Genomic DNA, 18,476 nt, shown 5'->3' on the forward strand with positions numbered 1-18,476 from the left:
TGAGAAAGTACACATGTCCAGCAGTTTCCATTATTTAGAAGAGCTCTGGTCAAATACTGGACCCACGGTTCGTAAGAGTCAACAACAGTTTGACCTTTTGACATAGCTGACCTATGGCATTTATAGTATTGTGCTGCCATCTAGAGTTTGCAGGCAGAAATGCATCCCTCATAGTAACTGATTTGAGACCAAGTGGCAAGAGTGAATGACCACACAGGAAGAGGTACAAATGTCCAAAATAAAAGCTAAAAGAACTTAACCATGGGACACTTTATGAGTGTGAGAGAGAGAGAGAGAGAGAGAGACCGCCAAGATTAAAAAACCCATTTCCCTGCAATGGCTGTTGTCCTGAGTCCTGTTTGCTAAGAAAATTGTAGAACAGCTATAGCAGAATTCAAGTGAGTTTTTATAAATAATTTACCGCTATATGGAGCTGATAATCATTGAAGATAATCCTGTTACAAAGTCTGTTGAGAAAGTACACATCCCCAATCGTTCCTATTGTTTATTGGACCCAAGCTTCTTAAGAGTCAACAACAGTTTGACCTTTGGACATAACTGACCTATGACATTTATAGTACTGTGCTGCCATCTAGAGTTTGCAGGCAGAAATTCATAGTAACTGATGTGAGACAGAGTGGCAAGGTTGAATGATCACACAGGAAGAGGTACAAACTTCCAAGATCAAAGCTGAAAGGAGAACTCAACCATGGGACATCACTAAAGCTTCACTACAAAAGAGATAGACTGCCAAGACTAAAAAAACCCATTTCCCTGCAATCGCTGTTGTCCTGAGTCCTGTTTGAAAAGAAAATCATGGAACAGCTATAACAGAATCCAAGTGAGTTTTTATAAATAATTTGCCGTTAGATGGACATATTCCTGTTACAAATAATATGAAGATCACTTGAATTAGGCAAACATCGCATAAGAAAGAAGCAATCTAGTACCTCGAGAGAGACAGACTGGCAAGAACAAGAACCTGTTTCCCTGCAATTCCTTAAAGACCTGAGTCCTGTTTGCCAAGAAGATCGTTAAACAGCAATAACAAAATCCAAGTGAGTTTTTATCAATAATTTGCCATTAGATGGAGCTGATCATCAATGAAGATCACTTGAGTTTAAAGCATGAATTAGACAAATAATGGAAACGTAAAAGCAATATAGAACTGATCACCAATGGCCCTAAATTGGGCAGATGGGTGATCAGGTCTCTGCTAGTCACTTTAGTAGAATGAATCTTTCTCCTACCGGTGTTCCCCGTTCAGGCTCCTCTCCAGCAGGCCTGTCTGGGTGTTCCAGATGAAGATGGTCCCATCTGAGGATCCGGCCATGGCGTAACTGGAGTCCGGGCTGCACATAAAAAGAGAGACCGATGAAACCAGAACAAAGGAAACCTTTCCGTACTAATGGGTGACTGCCAATCAGCTCCACACACAATCACAGAAACTGTTTTACCAGCAAAAATAAATAAAATGTGCAAATGTGATACGCCCCCCATTGTTCAGGCACTTATACCGCAAGCCTGATTACAATTTTCAGCTGGTGTGCAGCAATTCAATCTAAAGACAAAATTGAAAGGAATATATAAACATCCGTTTATAATGAATACAATAAAAATAAAAAAAATACAATAAAATACATTGAGTCACAGTTAATGTTGTAAAGCGCTGCGTAAACTGTCGGCACTATATAAATCCTGTATAATAATAATAATGTGCCAGCTTTTCTCCATGGATCTAGGTGGAAGGACTCAGCACAACGGTTATCCTTTATTATACTAGGTGAAATACAACCATGAAGATGCCAACGCATTGCAGCCGTTCATGACCATAATTAAGGCCCGAATGTCCAAAATACGTTGGCATCTTTATGGCTGTATTTCACCTAGTATAATAAAGGATTACCCTTTTGCTACGTCCTTCAACCTAAATCCACGAAGAAAAGTCGGCACATCACTGTGAATCAGCAAAACGATTATCCTTTATTATTATAAGTGACATACAGTCATAAATATTCCAACACGTTTCGGCCATTCATGTCCTAATCCTGAATAAGGACTGAATGGCCGAAATACGTTGGCATCTTTATGGATGTATTTCACCTAGTATAAAAAAGGATAACCAGTTTGCTGATTTACACCTATGCGTTACCTCACTTGTTCCTTCAACACAGAATACTGAGGACATCTAGTGGTAAAAAGGAATGACTGTGAGGGGGGGGGGGGGGGGGGGGCAGCACAGGATTGGAAGTGAGTATCGCAGCCGCAGCTGCTCTTTTTTTATTATTATTCAACACTGACTGCAGGAATTTAAAAGAAATTTAATATACTGAGAGCCCATTCATGGTGCGTTAATGTGCCCACGCTTAGGTAAAGGGTGCATTTGTATTTCAGCAGGCATGGAACATCTTTTTACAAAGTAGCACAACAAAATGTAAACAAGGGTTTTACAAGCTGCATTTCAGCCCACTGCCTAGTTATTTTGGGTGCCATCCTATATGAATGGCACTGAGCTTTGTGCCTAACCGTGCACTGCGACAACGGGAGGTAAAATGCGCTACTGGGGCGCAATGGTCCAAAAAAGCCTCTATCATTTCCTATGTGCCTCACACACACAGCAAAGCTGGTCTAACTGGGAGGGTATTCCATCTAATTACCATTATCTGCTCACAGCTGTGGCACCATCGGACCGGGTTTAGCAGCTCAAATACAAGTTCCTGTAATCTGGCGCTATGTGATAAGCAGACCCGCCACTTCTCTATATTACTGACAACACTCCACTCCGATTAAAGGAGCACTGGAGCAGAGCATATTTTTCATGGTTCATTCACACTAGTGGGTGGTGTTAAAACCTCATGGTTAAGGTAGCGCGCCCCCCCATCCGCCCCCCAACTGCTACCCCTCTAGCCATTGAGGCAGAGGCCGGGTGCGTACATGTGCCACTCCCATGATGCTTTGCTTTGTGGCAGCAGGAACTATACCCATTGTTTTTTCCTAACTTTTGTGTGAGGTTCCCCCTTAAAATCCATGCCAGACCCAAAGGGTCTGGTATAGAATCTAGGGGGAGCTCCTGACGTAAAATTCAAACCAGATCTGAAGGGCCTATGAATTAACCATCCTGAATCCTTTGCTTACATGGATGAGGGTTCCCAGCAGGGGCGGCCCGTCCATTAAGTGTGCACGGGCACCGCCCCCTCCCTGTCCATGCGTCCGGCCCCTTTCACGGGCGCATGGATTTCAATGTGGAGGGGCTGTTTTTTGAAGCAACGATTAGAGCCAGAGGCTCTAATAGGCTTCAATATAGGGTGGGCTCGGATCCCAGAGAGTGCGCTCCAAGCTCACCCAGGTGTGTTACAACAGCAAATCAATATTCGCTGTTGTAACACTGATCCTCCTCCCGGCCAAACAGGAAGCAGGTTTTGACACCAGTCACCCCATTGGCTGAAAGGACAGGCGATCCTATTGGACGCCTAGGAGGAGGAGGAGGGGAGGAGCTGGAAACCGCCATGGAGCAGAGGCCTCGGAGCCGAGCCGATGCACCACGCTGCCTGCCACCCACCATGATGGGGTAAGTGCCGGACCGACCGGCAAACAGCTAGGTGGTGGGTGCCGTTTGGGGGGGGGAGTTAAGTGGTTGTTTGCAGCCCCTCCCCCCCCCAAAAAAAAAAAAAAAAAACACCAGTCGCCACTGGTTCCCAGCTATGGGAGTAAGTGGTGCCGGTTACATCACTGGTTGTTAACCACTTACTACTCAAGGCACATACCTGTACGTCCTCAGGTTTCAGTGGTTATACCAGGATGATTACTCACAAAAGGGGAAATGGCGCTGCTAGAAACTGCATAAATGTCACCTAATCAGGACAAATAGTGAAATTAATAAGTAACAGTGAGACGACCGGAAATGACGTTGACGTGTACCAAAATGACGTTGACGTGTACGTTTCGTCATAGGACGTCACCTGAGGCGTGCCTTGAATTTTCACTCTTATCATTTCATATGTTTTATACACATTTCTTCTGATTTATTTGATCAGTTACTAATTTTATAGTGTTTATATATATATTCTTTTCAGATGGGATTATGATTTTTTAAGTTCTTTTGACTTTTCATTGGCCTTTTTTTTATATGATTCATTATACTACACAGGGACCTTGCTTCACACACACACACACACACATCTTTCCCTGTCCCACTGTTACTTACCATAAAATTAGTAACTGATCAAATAAATCAAAAGAAATGTGTATAAAACATATGAAATGATAAGAGTGAAAATTCAAGGCACGCCTCAGATGAGGTCATATGACGGAACCTACACGTCAACGTCATTATGGTACATGTCAACGTCATTTCCGGTCGTCCCACTGTTACTTATTAATTTCACTATTTGTCCTGATTAGGTGACATTTAAGCAGTTTCTAGCAGCGCCATTTCCCCTTTTTGTGATTATTTGTCTTTTTGGCACCATTTTGTGGTGTCTTTGTTTGGGGAGGCTGCAGCTCTAGATTTTTTTTTTCCTAAGCGTGGAATCCTTTGTTTAAATATACCGGGATGACGCATGCACGTACAACCATCATCCCGGTATCATTCTTTTCAGCCAGGGATTATCTTTCAGGCAGAAGGAAAAATCTGGAAAAATCTCTCCATAAAGAGGACCTGTCACGGTCAATGCTATCACAAGGGATGTTGTTCATCCCTTCTGATAGCAATAAAGTTAGTACAAAAAAGAAATAAAAACAAATAGTGTACAAAATAAATAAATAAATAATAATAATAAAAAAAATTAAAGCGTCCACGTCCCACCGTGGTTACGTGCAAATGCGTTACTCCTGTGCGCATATGGAAACGGTGATCGCACCAACATTCTTTCACATCATAGAAAAAAATTGGGTTGACTTTAGTGGGTTTTTTTTAAATTCATGAAAGTATTCTTTTTTCCAAAAAAAAGGCGTTTGAAAAAACGCTGCGCAAACACCGTGTGACATAAAATATTGCAACACCCACCATTTTACTCTATAGGGTCTCTCCTAAAAAAAATAAATATGATGTTCATTACAATATGATGTACGTTGTCACGCTGCATGCGACAATCGGCAGCCATACACGTGACAAATGCAGAGAATTATCTCCTTACACCTTTTTTTAAGCTTTTTTACATGCAAAAAATTCACATTTGCTTACTGCGATTGGGGTGCCATTAAAGCAGATCGCTACCCTCCTACCACCCTCCCCCCATTTTGTTTTCAAACCCCTGCCTACCTCGTGGTGGGTTCTGAACATTTCAAATACTCACCCATCAAGTCGCAATCTTCTTATGCGATGTAATTGTGCGGCCCGTCAGCTCTATTATGCTCAGCAGCTGTGCCCTACGATCTTGCGTGGCCATCTTCTTATGTGATGTCATCGGGTGGCCCACTGGCTATTTTGGGTTCAGCCACTGGGTCCCACAATGATGCGCGGCCTATCTTCTTATGTGACGTCATCAGGTAGCCTGCCAGCTCTTCTGGATTCAGCTGCTGGGCCTCAGGATGATGCGCGCCCATCTTCTTTTGTGACGTCATCGGAAGGCCACCAGCTCTTTTGGGTTCAGCCACTGTGCCCCACGATCTTGCGTGGCCCTCTTCTTAAGCGACGTCATCTAGTGGTCCGCTGGCTCTTTTGGGTTCAGCCACTGGGTCCCACAATGATGCGCGGCCGTCTTCTGATGTGGCGTCATCAGGTAGCCTGCCAGCTCTTCTGGGTTCAGCTGCTGGGCCTCAGAATGATGTGCGCCCATCTTCTTATGTGACGTCATCGGGAGGCCCAACAGCTCTTTTGGGTTCAGCCACTGGGCCCCACGATGATGCGCGGCCATCTTCTTATGTGATGTCATCAGGTAGCCTGCCAGCTCTTCTGGGTTCAGCTGTTGGGCCTCACGATGATGCGTCATTATTTTCTTATGTGATATCATCGGGAGGCCCGCTGGCTCTTCTGGATTCAGCCACTTGGCCTCAGGATGATGTGCAACCATCTTCTTATGTGACGTAATCGGGAGGCCTGCCGGCTCTTTTGGGTTCAGCCACTGGGCCCCACGATCTTGCGTGGCCATCTTCTTATGTGAGGTCAACAAGTGGCCCCCTGGCTCTTTCCAGGTTCAGTCGCTGGGCCCCATGATATGTGGCCATCTTCTTATGTGACGTCATCAAGTAGCCTGCCAGCTCCTCCAGGTGCAGCTGCTGGGCCTCACAATGATGCACCGTTATTTTCTTATGTGACATCATCGGGTGGCCTGCCGATCTTCCAGGTTCAGTCGCTGGGCCCCATGATGATGTGCGGCCATCTTCTTATGTGACGTCATCAAGTGACCTGCCAGCTTCTCCAGGTTCAGCTGCTGGGCCACACGATGATGTGCCATTATTTTCTTATGTGACCTAACCAGGTGGCCTCCCGGCTCTTCCGGGTTCAGCTGCTGGGCTTCACGATGATGCGCTGCTAGTTTCTTAAGTGACGGGTGTCCTGCAGGCTCTTGTGGGTTTAGCCGCTGAGCCTCGCGATAAAGCGCCATCAACTTCTTATGTGACGTCACTGGGAGGCCCACCGGCTCTTCCGGGTTCAGCCTCCGGGCCTCACAATCATGTGTCGGCATCTTATGTGGCGTCATCGGGAGACCCGCCGGCTCTTCCAGGTTCAGCCACCTCAAGATGATTTTCTTGCACCGCAAATGCATCGTACTTTATTTTGCGCATTACGCAACTGGGCGCAAAAATTTGGAAAAATTATAACGTGCATGCAGCCTAACATTTAAACTTTTCTTTCATTTTTCTTTTTAAAATCTGTTTTTTATCGTCGCATTAAAAAAAAATGCTAAATGGAAAAATAAAAACAAAAAACTTTTATTCCATTTACAAATAACTTGGGCATGCTTTGTACTAGAATCATTTTTTTATGCTTTTTATCTACCGTAACAATAGCTTTGTTTTATTCTGACACTGATTAAAGTTGATAAGTGTTGTGTTTTTTTTTTTTTTTTTCAATTTTGTTCAGGGCTTCTTTTCTTGGGTAATAGGTGCAGGTACTCCCGCCTTCCGAATCACCCCTTGTCTCCGCCTCCTACCCACCTTCGAGCACTGTCTCTTAAGAGATACAGAACCAAGTAATCTGTATGGTTTTGTACTTTGTAAAGAATTTGACACTAATAAACGAGAAAATCAATAAAATAAATCCCCTGCAGCCAACAATAGACCCCCCCACATCAACAAAATACCCCACCCCAGCAACAATAGACCCCTCAGCAACAATAGAGCCACCACAAACAAATCCCCCCCACCCCAGCAACAATAGACCCCCCCAGCAACAATAGAGCCGCCACAAACCAATCCCCCCCACCCCAGCAACAATAGAGCTACCACAAACAAAGCCCCCCCACCCCAGCAACAATAGAGCTACCACAAACAAATCTCCCCCACCCCAGCAACAATAGAGCCACCACAAAGAAATCACCCCCACTCCAGCAACAATGGACCCCCCAGCAACAATAGAGCCGCCACAAACAAATCCCCCCCACCCCAGCAACAACAGACCCCCCAGCAACAATAGAGCTACCACAAGCAAATCCCCCTCACCCCAGCAACAAGAGACCACCCCAGCAACAATAGAGCCACCACAAACAAATCACCCCCACTTCAGCAACAATGGACCCCCCAGCAACAATAGAGCTACCACAAACAAATCCCCCTCACCCCAGCAACAAGAGACCACCCCAGCAGCAATAGAGCCACCACAAACAAATCTCCCCCACCCCAGCAACAATAGGCCCCCCAGTAACAATAGAGCCGCCACAAATCCCCCCCACCCCAGCAACAATAGACCACTCCCCCAGCAACAATAGAGCTACCACAAACAACTACCCCCCCACCCCAAGCAACAATAGACCCCTCCCCCAGCAACAATAGAGCTACCACAAACAACTACCCCCACCCCAGAAACAATAGACCCCCTCACCCCACAACAATAGAACCCCCCAGCAACGATAGAGCCACTGCAACCTACCCCCCACCCTAGAAACAATAGACCCCCCAGCAACAATACAGCCACCACAAACAACTACCCCCACCCCAGCAACAACAGACCCCCCCCAACCCCAGCAACAATAGAGCCACCACAAACAACTACCCCCCCCCACCCTAGAAACAATAGACCTCCCAGCAAAAATAGAGCCACCACAAGCAACTACCCCAACTCCAGCAACAATAGACCCCCCACTAGCAACAATAGATCTCCCAGCAGCCAGCAACAATAGACTCCTCCATCAACAGTAGATCCTTCCCTGCAAAAATGTAACCCCCCCTCCAGCAACACCAGATCCTCCAACAGCAACAATAAACCTCCCCAGAAACAATAGACCCCCCTCCCACAACAATGGATCCCCCAGCGACCATAGATCCCACAGTACCCCTTGTCATTGCATACATTCTGTGCTGGAACTGCATTCCCTCCGGACTAAGACTGGGATGCCATTAAAGTTCATGTGTGTGTAAAGGCAGGCATCCCAATACTTTTGGTTATATAGTGTACAGGCGGTCCCCGGGTCACAAACAAGATGGGGTCTGTAGGTTTGTTCTTAAGTTGAATCTGTTTGTAAGTTGGAACAGGTACAGTTTTTAAGTGTAGCTCCAGCCAAAAAACTTTTGTAAAGTTTTTTTATAAACTTTAAAAAGATTTTTAAGCTTTTTGGAAAACATAGGGAAGGGTTATCACCCCTGTAACATTTGTTTTGCTGTCTGTGCTCCTCTTCAGAAGATTTCACCTCACTTTTTGTCCCAATGACAAATGGATTTTGAAAATTTTGGGTTGATGTGGAAACAAGGATTGTGATAAAGCATCAGTGGAAAGGAGAAACGTTTTTCCCATAATAACTCTTACAGGAGAGAATTTCCTTTCCTAGGGGTAGATTTCATCTCACTTCCTGTTGTCTCCTTCCGTTTGTAAGTAGGAGTCGTTTGTAAGTCGGATGTTTGTAACTAGGGGACTGCCTTTATATAGATAGATATTTTTATATTAATGATATTTATTATTAGATTAATATATACTGTATATACACACACATATATATATATATATATATATATATATATATATATATATATTACAGTTGTGCTCATAAGTTTACATACCCTGGCAGAATTTATGATTTCTTGGCCATTTTTCAGAGAATATGAATGATAAAACAAAAACTTTTCTTTCACCCATGGTTAGTGTTTGGCTAAAGCCATTTATTATCAATCAACTATTTTTTCTCTTTTTAAATCGTAATCACAACAGAAACTACCCAAATGGCCCTGATCAAAAGTTTACATACCCTGGTGATTTTGGCCTGATAACATGCACACAAGTTGACACAAAGGGGGTTTGGCTATTAAAGGTAACCATCCTCACCTGTGACCTGTTTACTTGTAATTGGTGTGTGTGTATAAAAGGTCAATGAGTTTCTGGACTCCTGACAGACCCTTGTATCTTTCATCCAGTGCTGCACTGACGTTTCTGGATTCTGAGTCATGGGGAAAGCAAAAGAATTGTCAAAGGATCTGCAGGAAAAGGTAGTTGAACTGTATAAAACAGGAAAATGATATAAAATGATATCCAAGGAATAGAGAATGGCAATCAGCAGTGTTCAAACTCTAATTAAGAAGTGGAAAATTAGGGGTTCTGTTGAAACCAAACCATGGTCAGGTAGACCAACTAAAATTTCAGCCACAACTGCCAGGAAAATAGTTCGGGATGCAAAGAAAATCCCACAAATAACTTCAGGTGAAATACAGCACTATCTAAAAAAAATGTGTGGCTGTTTCAAGATGCACAAAAAGGAGGCACTTGAAGAAAGAAGGGCTGCATGGTCGAGTCGTCAGAAGAAAGCCATTACTACGCAAATGCCACAATGTATCCCTCTTACAATACGCCAAACAGCACAGAGACAAGCCTCAAACACTCTGGCAGAAAGTCATTTGGAGTGATGAGACCAAAATTGAGCTTTTTGGAGCCAACAATAAAAACTACATTTGGAGAGGAGTCAACAAGGCCTATGATGAAAGGTACACCATTCCTACTGTGAGACTCGGAGGTGGATCGCTGATGTTTTGGGGATGTGTGAGCTACAAAGGCACAGGAAATTTGGTCAAAATTGATGACAAGATGAATGCAGTATGTTATCAAAAATACTGGAGGAACATTTGCATTCATCAGCCAGGAAGCTGCGCATGGGACGTACTTGGACATTCCAACATGACAATGATCCAAAACACAAGGCCAAGTCGTCCTCTCATTGGCTACAGCACAATAAAGTGAAGGTTCTGGAGTGGCCATCTCAGTCTCCTGACCTCAATATCATTGAGCCACTCTGGGGAGATCTCAAACATGCCGTTCATGCAAGACAGCCCAAGAATACACAGGAACTGGAGGCTTTTTGCCATGAGAAATGGGCAGCTTTACCATCTGAGAAGATAAAGCGCCTCATCTACAAATACCACAAAAGACTTCAAGCTGTCATTGATGTTAAAGGGGGCAATACACGGTATTAAGTCCATCACGAATGCTGCTGCCAGACTAATCCACCTTACAAACCACTCAGTGTCTGCCAACCCTCTCCTCCAATCCCTACATTGGCTCCCAATCACCCAGCGCGAAAAAAATTCAAAATACTAACCACAACATACAAAGCCTTTCACAACTCTTCCCCGAGCTACATCACCAATCTTGTCTCCAAATATCACCCAAATCGTCCTCTACGCTCTTCTCCAGACCTACTCTCAAACTCTCACGTTTCCTCCTCCCATGCTCATCTCCAGGATTTCTCCAGAGCCTCCCCCATTCTCTGGAACTCGCTACCTTCACCGGTCCGGCTATCCCCTACTCTTGCTACCTTCAGGTGATCCCTGAAAACTCATCTCTTCAGGGAAGCCTATCACGTCTCTGTAACTAATCTGTTGCCACTTCCATCAGCTCATTCCCCACAGTTACAACATTTTGTATCACCTGCCCCACCTTATTAGATTGTAAGCTCTTCTGAGCAGGGCCCTCTTAATCCTCTTGTATTTTATTGTAATATAACTGTATTGTCTCCCTTTTATATTGTAAAGCGCTGCGTAAACTGTTGGCGCTATATAAATCCTGAATAATAATAATATTAATTAAGAACAGGGGTATGTAAACTTTTGATCAGGGTCATTTGGGTAGTTTCTGTTGTGATTATGACTTAAAAAGAGTAAACACAGTTGATTGATAATAAATGGCTTCAGCCAAACACTAACCACGAGTGAAAGAAAAGTTTTTGTGTTATCATTCATATTCTCTGAAAAATGGCCAAGAAATCATTAATTTCTGCCAGGGTATGTAAACTTATGAGCACAACTATATAGATATATATATCTATATAGATATAGATATATATATCTATATCTATATAGATATAGATATATATATATATATATACCCTGTTTCCCCGAAAATAAGACCTAGCGTGATTGTCGGTGATGGCTGCAATATAAGCCCTACCCCCCAAATAAGCCCTACCCTGAAAAGAAGACCTACAAGGACTTCAACTAGGGCTTATTTGGGGGTAGGGCTTATATTGCAGCCATCACTGACAATCACGCTAGGTCTTATTTTCGAGGAAACAGGAGATATATATATATATATATATATATATATATACACACACACACACACACACAGTGCATATATATATATATATATATATATATATATATATATATATATATATATATATAATTTATTTTTTTTCCCCACAAAAGTTGTCCTTTAAATATACATTAGAAATGGTGAATCTGGGTTGCACAGACACCACATGCTTAGCGCTTAGAGGCTTTACGGGAGGGGGACACGACGCTCACATATCAGCCGCCGATGGGCCGGGAGATAACAGGATTATGGATGAAGAGGAATTAATCCGGCATCGTATTAGGTATGTAAGCGGGGGATATACAGCGATGAACACGTGTGATTACCGGGAGATCAGAGGACAGCCAGTCCTGCAGGGCAGCCTAATCAGTAAAGGGCCGCTCTGTCCAAAGGCGACTTTGATGCACTTAAAGGGAGACTCCAAAGCTAAGCGAACACTGTCTTGAATTGATTAAAAGGACATTTTTCTGCCAGGAGTATAACATACAGTTAGGTCCATATATATTTGGACACGGGCACAATTGTCATACTTTTGGCTCTGTATGCCACCGGAATAAAATTAAAAGGAAACAATCCAAATTAATTTGAAGTTCAGACTTTCAGCTTTAATTCAACGGGTTGAACATGAATATCAAATACAAATTTTAGGAACTGCAACCATTTTTATACACAGTTCCCCCCTTATTTTCAGGGGCTGAAATATAATCATAAATAAAATGTTCATTTTTAATATTTTGTTGAAAATCCTATACTGGCAATGACTGCCTGAAGTCGGGAACCCATGGACATCACCAAGGACCGGCTTTTCTCCTTTCTGATGCTTTGCCGGACTCTAACCGCAGCTGTCTTCAGTTGTTCTTTGTGGCAGTGGCGGAATTACCAGGGTCGCAGCAGTCACACTTACGACTGGGGCCCTGGAGTTCTGCCCATGTAGGGGGGCCCGGGACGTGGCTCCGGGGTTGCTGGCTGCAGTTATTGTCTATTGTCTAGTGTCACACTGCTTGGACCCTGCACTGATGGGCCCCCCCCCCCTCCTCGCACGTACGTCGGAGAGGAAAGAGGTAACAGAGAGCGGGATCTTCTCCTCCCACCCACCTCGAGTGTGTGCCAACCCACATTCCAATCTTCGGCAGCTCCATGCTTCGCAAAGAGAAACTCCAGCAGCCCCGCAGGTAGATAGTGGAGGAAAGGCCAGCTTGTACTATGGATGCTGCAACCCTCCACAGAGGATCCACGGCTCTCCAGGTCAGCCAATCGCCTTCCTAATGAAACTTCTCAGTCTCAGTTTTTTAGATGTTTTTTTTTTGGCAAAGTCTAATCTGACTTTTCTATTCTTCAGGCTTATGAATGGTTTGCACCTTGTGGTGAACCCTCTGTATTTGCTCTCATGAAGTATTCTCTTGATTGTAGACTTTGACAACGATACGCCCACCTCCTGGAGAGCGTCCTTCACTTGTCTGGATGTTGTAAATGGGTTTTTCTTTACAATAGAGAGGATCCTGTGATCATCCACTGCGACTGTCTTCTGTGGACGTCCAGGCCTTACGTTACTGAGCTCACCAGTGCGTTCTTCTTTCCTCTTTCTGTTCTTTCCTCAGAATGTACCAAACTGTTGCTTTGGCCACGCCCAATGTTGCTGCTAGCTCTGCTATCTCTGGATTTTTTTAGTTTTTGAAGCCTTACAATGGTCTGTTTCACTTGCATGGACCGCTCCTTTGAGCGCATGATAGAGGTTCACAGCAATAGATTCCAAATGCAAATATCACACTTAGAATCAACTCCGGACCTCTTACCTGCTTAATTGATGAAGAAATAATGAAGGAGTGGCCCACACCGGGCCATGAAACAGCTTTCCATTCAATTGTCCAATTACTTTTGGGCCCTTGAAAAAAGGGGGAGTGGCTATTCTTAAGAGCTGTAATTCCTAAACCCTTCCTCAGATTTGGATGTACATGCCCTCAAATTAAACCTGAGAGTGTGCACTTTCAGCCCATATCCATTATATAACTATAGCTTGAATATGTTTTGGGAAATACCTGAAAAAAAAAACTATAAGTGTGTCCGTGTCCAACTATATATGGACCTAACTGTATAATAATATATACATAACTTATTATAACAACCATGTTACTGCCACAGCCCTGTGCAATACATTGGTGGTGGTGGGGGTTTTACACACAAGTGCTGCCCCCTCTCTTTTGCGTGGTATTTACCGGGCTCTGTGCCCATCAGCTAACCAGCATGGCAGGTGCGGCTGGGTAAAAGGGGATGGAGATCAATGAATGTACATTCACTGATCTCCCAGGAAGCGACATATAAAACATCACTTCCCGTGTTCTATCATAGTTACATAGTTAGTAAGGTTGAATAAAGACACCAGTCCATCCAGTTCAACCTGAGTGACCACCCACAATTGTCCCCATCCCCGCACATTGCGTCCCATCAAGATGCCCATCCACCATAACATTATTATTATTTTTTTTATATATTTAAGGTACCCATGTAGTATCATCAATCTACGCAGCGCTCCACACACACCCACACCAGTCCCCACCCCCAAGGGGTCTGCAATCCAAGGTCCCCAACCCACACCCATACACCAGGGCCAATTTTTGGACAGAAGCCAATAAACCTACCAGCATGTCTTTGGAGTGTGGGAGGAAACCGGAGTACCCGGAGGAAACCCACGCAGGCACAGGGAGAACATGCAAACTCCAGGCAGGTAGTGTCGTGGTTGGGATTCGAACCAGCGACCCTCTTGCTGCAAGGTGAGAGTGCTATCCACTACACCACTGTGCTGCAGATTACCGTTACCCATCAGATTGTGCAACGGAAGTAACGCTCCGACCAAGAATATTTACTGCGCAAGCGCAATGCGTTCCAATATGCGTTCCGCAGCACGATATGCGTTCCACACACTTTATGATCTGAGAGGTAGCGGTATTCTGATAGAACACAGCCCCTCCTGCATTGAAGACACATTCTCCTCTCACAGGGGACACTCTCGCCCCCTAGTGTTGGTTCTAGCTCCGCAGTGGAATAGACACATGCGGACATCTTACTACACCCAGCTACTTCTTGAATTTGAAAGTAATTTTAGCAGCAAAGTGAGTGTATATAAATAAATATAGCATATGATATCTGTGATATTGATTTATATTTGCTCACTTTATTGCTAAAATGAATCTGCAATTCAAGACGTAGCTGGGTGTAGTAAAATGTCCACATGGCTCTATCAGATTAAAGCTACCCGTCAGATCATAAAATGTGTGAAATGCATAGCGTGCCTTGGAACGCATTCACGCATGCGCAGTAAGTAATTTTTGGGCGGAACGTCACTTCCGTTGCACAATAAGATGGGTAGCGGTAATCTGATAGAACAGCGTGTCCTGGTGTTACTATCTCCAGCCAGTATGGTGGTGGAAGAAGTGAATAGACATGTGCAATTCGTTACGTTCCGAATTGGTTTTTATTGCGAATTTTTCCAAATTTGTTAATTCGGAAAGATCTGAATGAACTGAAAACCTGTTTGACAAATTTTTCCAAGTTCGAAAATACGTAAATTCGAAAATACAGGAATTCGAAACTTTCGGAAAATCGAAAATCTGAAATGAATAATAACAACTTAACTGTTACTAAACTATTAAATTATAGGTATTGGAATTTCCTTTCAAATTTGGCTGTTAGTGAAGGTAACAAATACAAATTTATCTGAAGTTACGAATTATCCGAAATAACGAATGCCGCACCTAAATGAATGGAACGTAATTAATTACTTTTTATTAGTATTATTATTCATTCAATTTTGTTGGTCCATATTAAGGGGAGGTTAGGGTCTTGTAAAGATTTTGCCACAATCGTCCACGAAAACCCATTTCACTAATTTTTCTGATTATTCATTAATTCGAAGATTCGTAAATTCGAAAAATCTGAAATGATAACTTAACTATTACTAACTATTAAATTATAGGTATTGGAATGTCTTTTCAAATTTGTCTGTTAGTGAACGTAACGAATACGAATTTATATGAAGTTTCCGAATTTTCCTAAATAACGAATTTCGTCTCTAAAGGAATGAAACTAATTATTAATGATAAACAACAATAATAATAATAAAAACTTTTTATTATTATTATTTATTATTAATTAGTTCTGTTCCATTTGTTTAGGTGTGGCATTCGTTATTTTGGATAATTCGTAACTTCAGATAAGTTTGTATTTGTTACGTTCACTAACAGACAAATTTGAAGGGAAATTCCAATACCTACAATTTAATAGCGTGTTATTATTAGTTAGTTGTTATTTAGAATTTTTGGATCTTCTTTCTTATTTTCTGATTTTCGAATTTTCTGATTTTCGAATTTGCCAATTTCCGAATAAAAAAAACAAAAAGAAAAAACAACAAATGAAAAACGAAAACAAATTTTTCAGCAGTGCACATGTCTAGAAGTGAATAGAGCATGATCTGCACTCCATCCGATTCAATGGAGGACAGGTGAAACATCTCATTAGAGAGAACCTATCACTCAAAAAATCATCACATGATGAAAAATAAAAAGTTTAGTGAAAACATTTTTTTTTTTTTTTTAATGTGTACAAAATAAAAGTTAGACTCAAGCACTTAAACACCTCCCACGTATATATATGAATGTAAATACATGCATCCAGGGCACCTACACATGAAAACGTCAATTGCACTACACATGTTAGATATTGCCGCACACCCCCCAAGTGAGATCAATAATTTTAGGCCCAATATTCACACTCCTGTAGGGGGATTTTAAAGCGTCACCTATGCAAAATATAGTGTACCACTGCTTGTCGCTCAGATGCACGCAATTTTAAGGCTTGACATGCTGGGTATTCTATTTACTCTGTACAACCTCATCTTTTATATTTTACCAAAACATTGAGTAATGTATTGCACTTAAAACGAGAAGAAAACGCGCTGACAAATTAATATGAAAAGTCTCAAAACCCTTAATGACATCAGTTGTGACGAAACATGTAGGGCGGAGCCTATGTACGTGTCGTCACCGCGCTTTCTCTGTGTACACCAACTGACCGATCTCAATGCATGGTCTACATTGTATACATGCCCGCTTTTATCTTATGAGATGTGAGTACCTTTTATCCCGTTTGTCTGCAATAAACTAGTGTTTGCGTTAATACACAACGTGGATGTTCTCCTTCATTTACATATATGAGACACATCGTTTTGCCCTACGTCCATTAGCCTTCTATTGGGATTACTGAACAGCATCTGTTCCTGGAAAGATCTGCTGATTATTCATTTATCTGAGCGTATTTTACTCTGTGACAGAGTCTTCTAACTTTGGTAAGAGTCCATCTTACACTTGGCGGTGGAGCACGTTGGTGACTGTTGGATCACACACATCATCTGTCAACTATTAACTTTTTGCTCCACTAAATGAACTTTATTCGTCATTCCATGCATTTTTTGGGGATTTCACTTGCACATTGTTGTTTGTTCACTATTTTATTGATTTTATTAGCGCTGCAACATTTTTTATTTTATTTATTGTATTGCATTCTATTTAATTGTATTACATTGCCCTAAAATTTTCTTTAGTGTATTTGTTACTGATATTTTGCATTTCATAAACTGTTACACTAATATTGTGTAACATTTAAAAAACTGGAACTACAGCTATTTTATTCTCCAGGGTGTGCGCTTTTCAGAAACTAGAGCTCATCATTTTCAGGCTTAAAAATATTTTTTTAAACATGCGTGCATATAAAAAAAAAAAAAAAAGCACAAAAATGGCTCTTGGCAGCGAAAGGGTTAAAGTGGAACTCTCCGCAAAATTTAAAAAAAGGTCTGCCAGAGTTAACAGGGTTTTTGTCATACTTTTCTTTTTACTTGACTTTTTTTTTTTACTTTTACCTATGATAGAACTTTTTTTTTTTTTTTTCACTTCCTGTGAAGGGTGACAACGCTCTTCGTTTTGCAGTCAAATTTACACAGCAGCGTTGTCACCCTGAGGACCTGTCGTTTTAGATAAGTGAGTGACAACTTCAACTAATGCTTTTTTTAAGCTGTTACAGAAATGTTCTTTTTAGGGGGATTTAATTATAGAAATAATAGAAATCTGACCGTCGTAAGCACCCACGGCAGTGTGATAATGGTTTGTCCTAACCTCTGTAACTGGCAGTTTTGCTGGACAGCTTGGCCCGCATTTAACCACTTCAGCCCCGGAAGATTTTACCCCCTTCCTGACCAGAGCACTTTTTACAATTTGGAGCTGCATCGCTTTAACTGAAATTGCGCGGTCGTGCGACGTTGTACCCAAACAAAATTGGCGTCCTTTTTTTTTCCCACAAATAGAGCTTTCTTTTGGTGGTATTTGATCACCACTGTGGTTTTTATTTTTTGCGTTATAAACAAAAAAAGAGCAACAATTTAAAAAAAAAAAAAAAAAAAACAATATATTTTTTGCTTTTTGCTATAATAAACATCCCCAAAATTAAAAAAAAAATTTCTTCAACAGTTTAGGCCAATATATATTCTTCTATATATTTTTGGTAAAAAAAAAAACAAAAAAAACAAATAAAAAAAAATCGCAATAAGTGTATATTGATTGGTTTGCACAAAAGTTATAGCGTCTTGCAAGCTATGGGAAAGATTTATGGCATTTTTGCAATTTTTTTTTTTTACTAGTAATGGCGGTGATCTGCGATTTTTAGTGGTACTGCGACATTACAACGGACAGATCGGAGACTTTTGACACTTTTTTGGGACCATTGGCATTTATACAGCGATCAGTGCTATAAGAATTCA

The 18,476-nt window shown here is 42.1% G+C and overlaps 1 protein-coding gene across 2 annotated transcripts in view; it reads right to left on the reverse strand.

Moving 5' to 3' along the window:
- Window positions 1-18,476, reverse strand: part of ATG16L2 (autophagy related 16 like 2) — a 103,273-nt gene that overhangs the window by 9,811 nt on the left and 74,986 nt on the right. For both annotated transcript variants that reach the window (XM_073612614.1, XM_073612613.1), the window contains one exon: window positions 1,251-1,352. In XM_073612614.1, coding sequence (XP_073468715.1) covers window positions 1,251-1,352 — 102 coding nt within the window. The remainder of the gene's footprint in view (window positions 1-1,250; window positions 1,353-18,476) is intronic.

Source organism: Aquarana catesbeiana, linkage group LG02, assembly GCF_042186555.1.
Source record: "Aquarana catesbeiana isolate 2022-GZ linkage group LG02, ASM4218655v1, whole genome shotgun sequence".
NCBI lineage: Eukaryota > Metazoa > Chordata > Amphibia > Anura > Ranidae > Aquarana > Aquarana catesbeiana.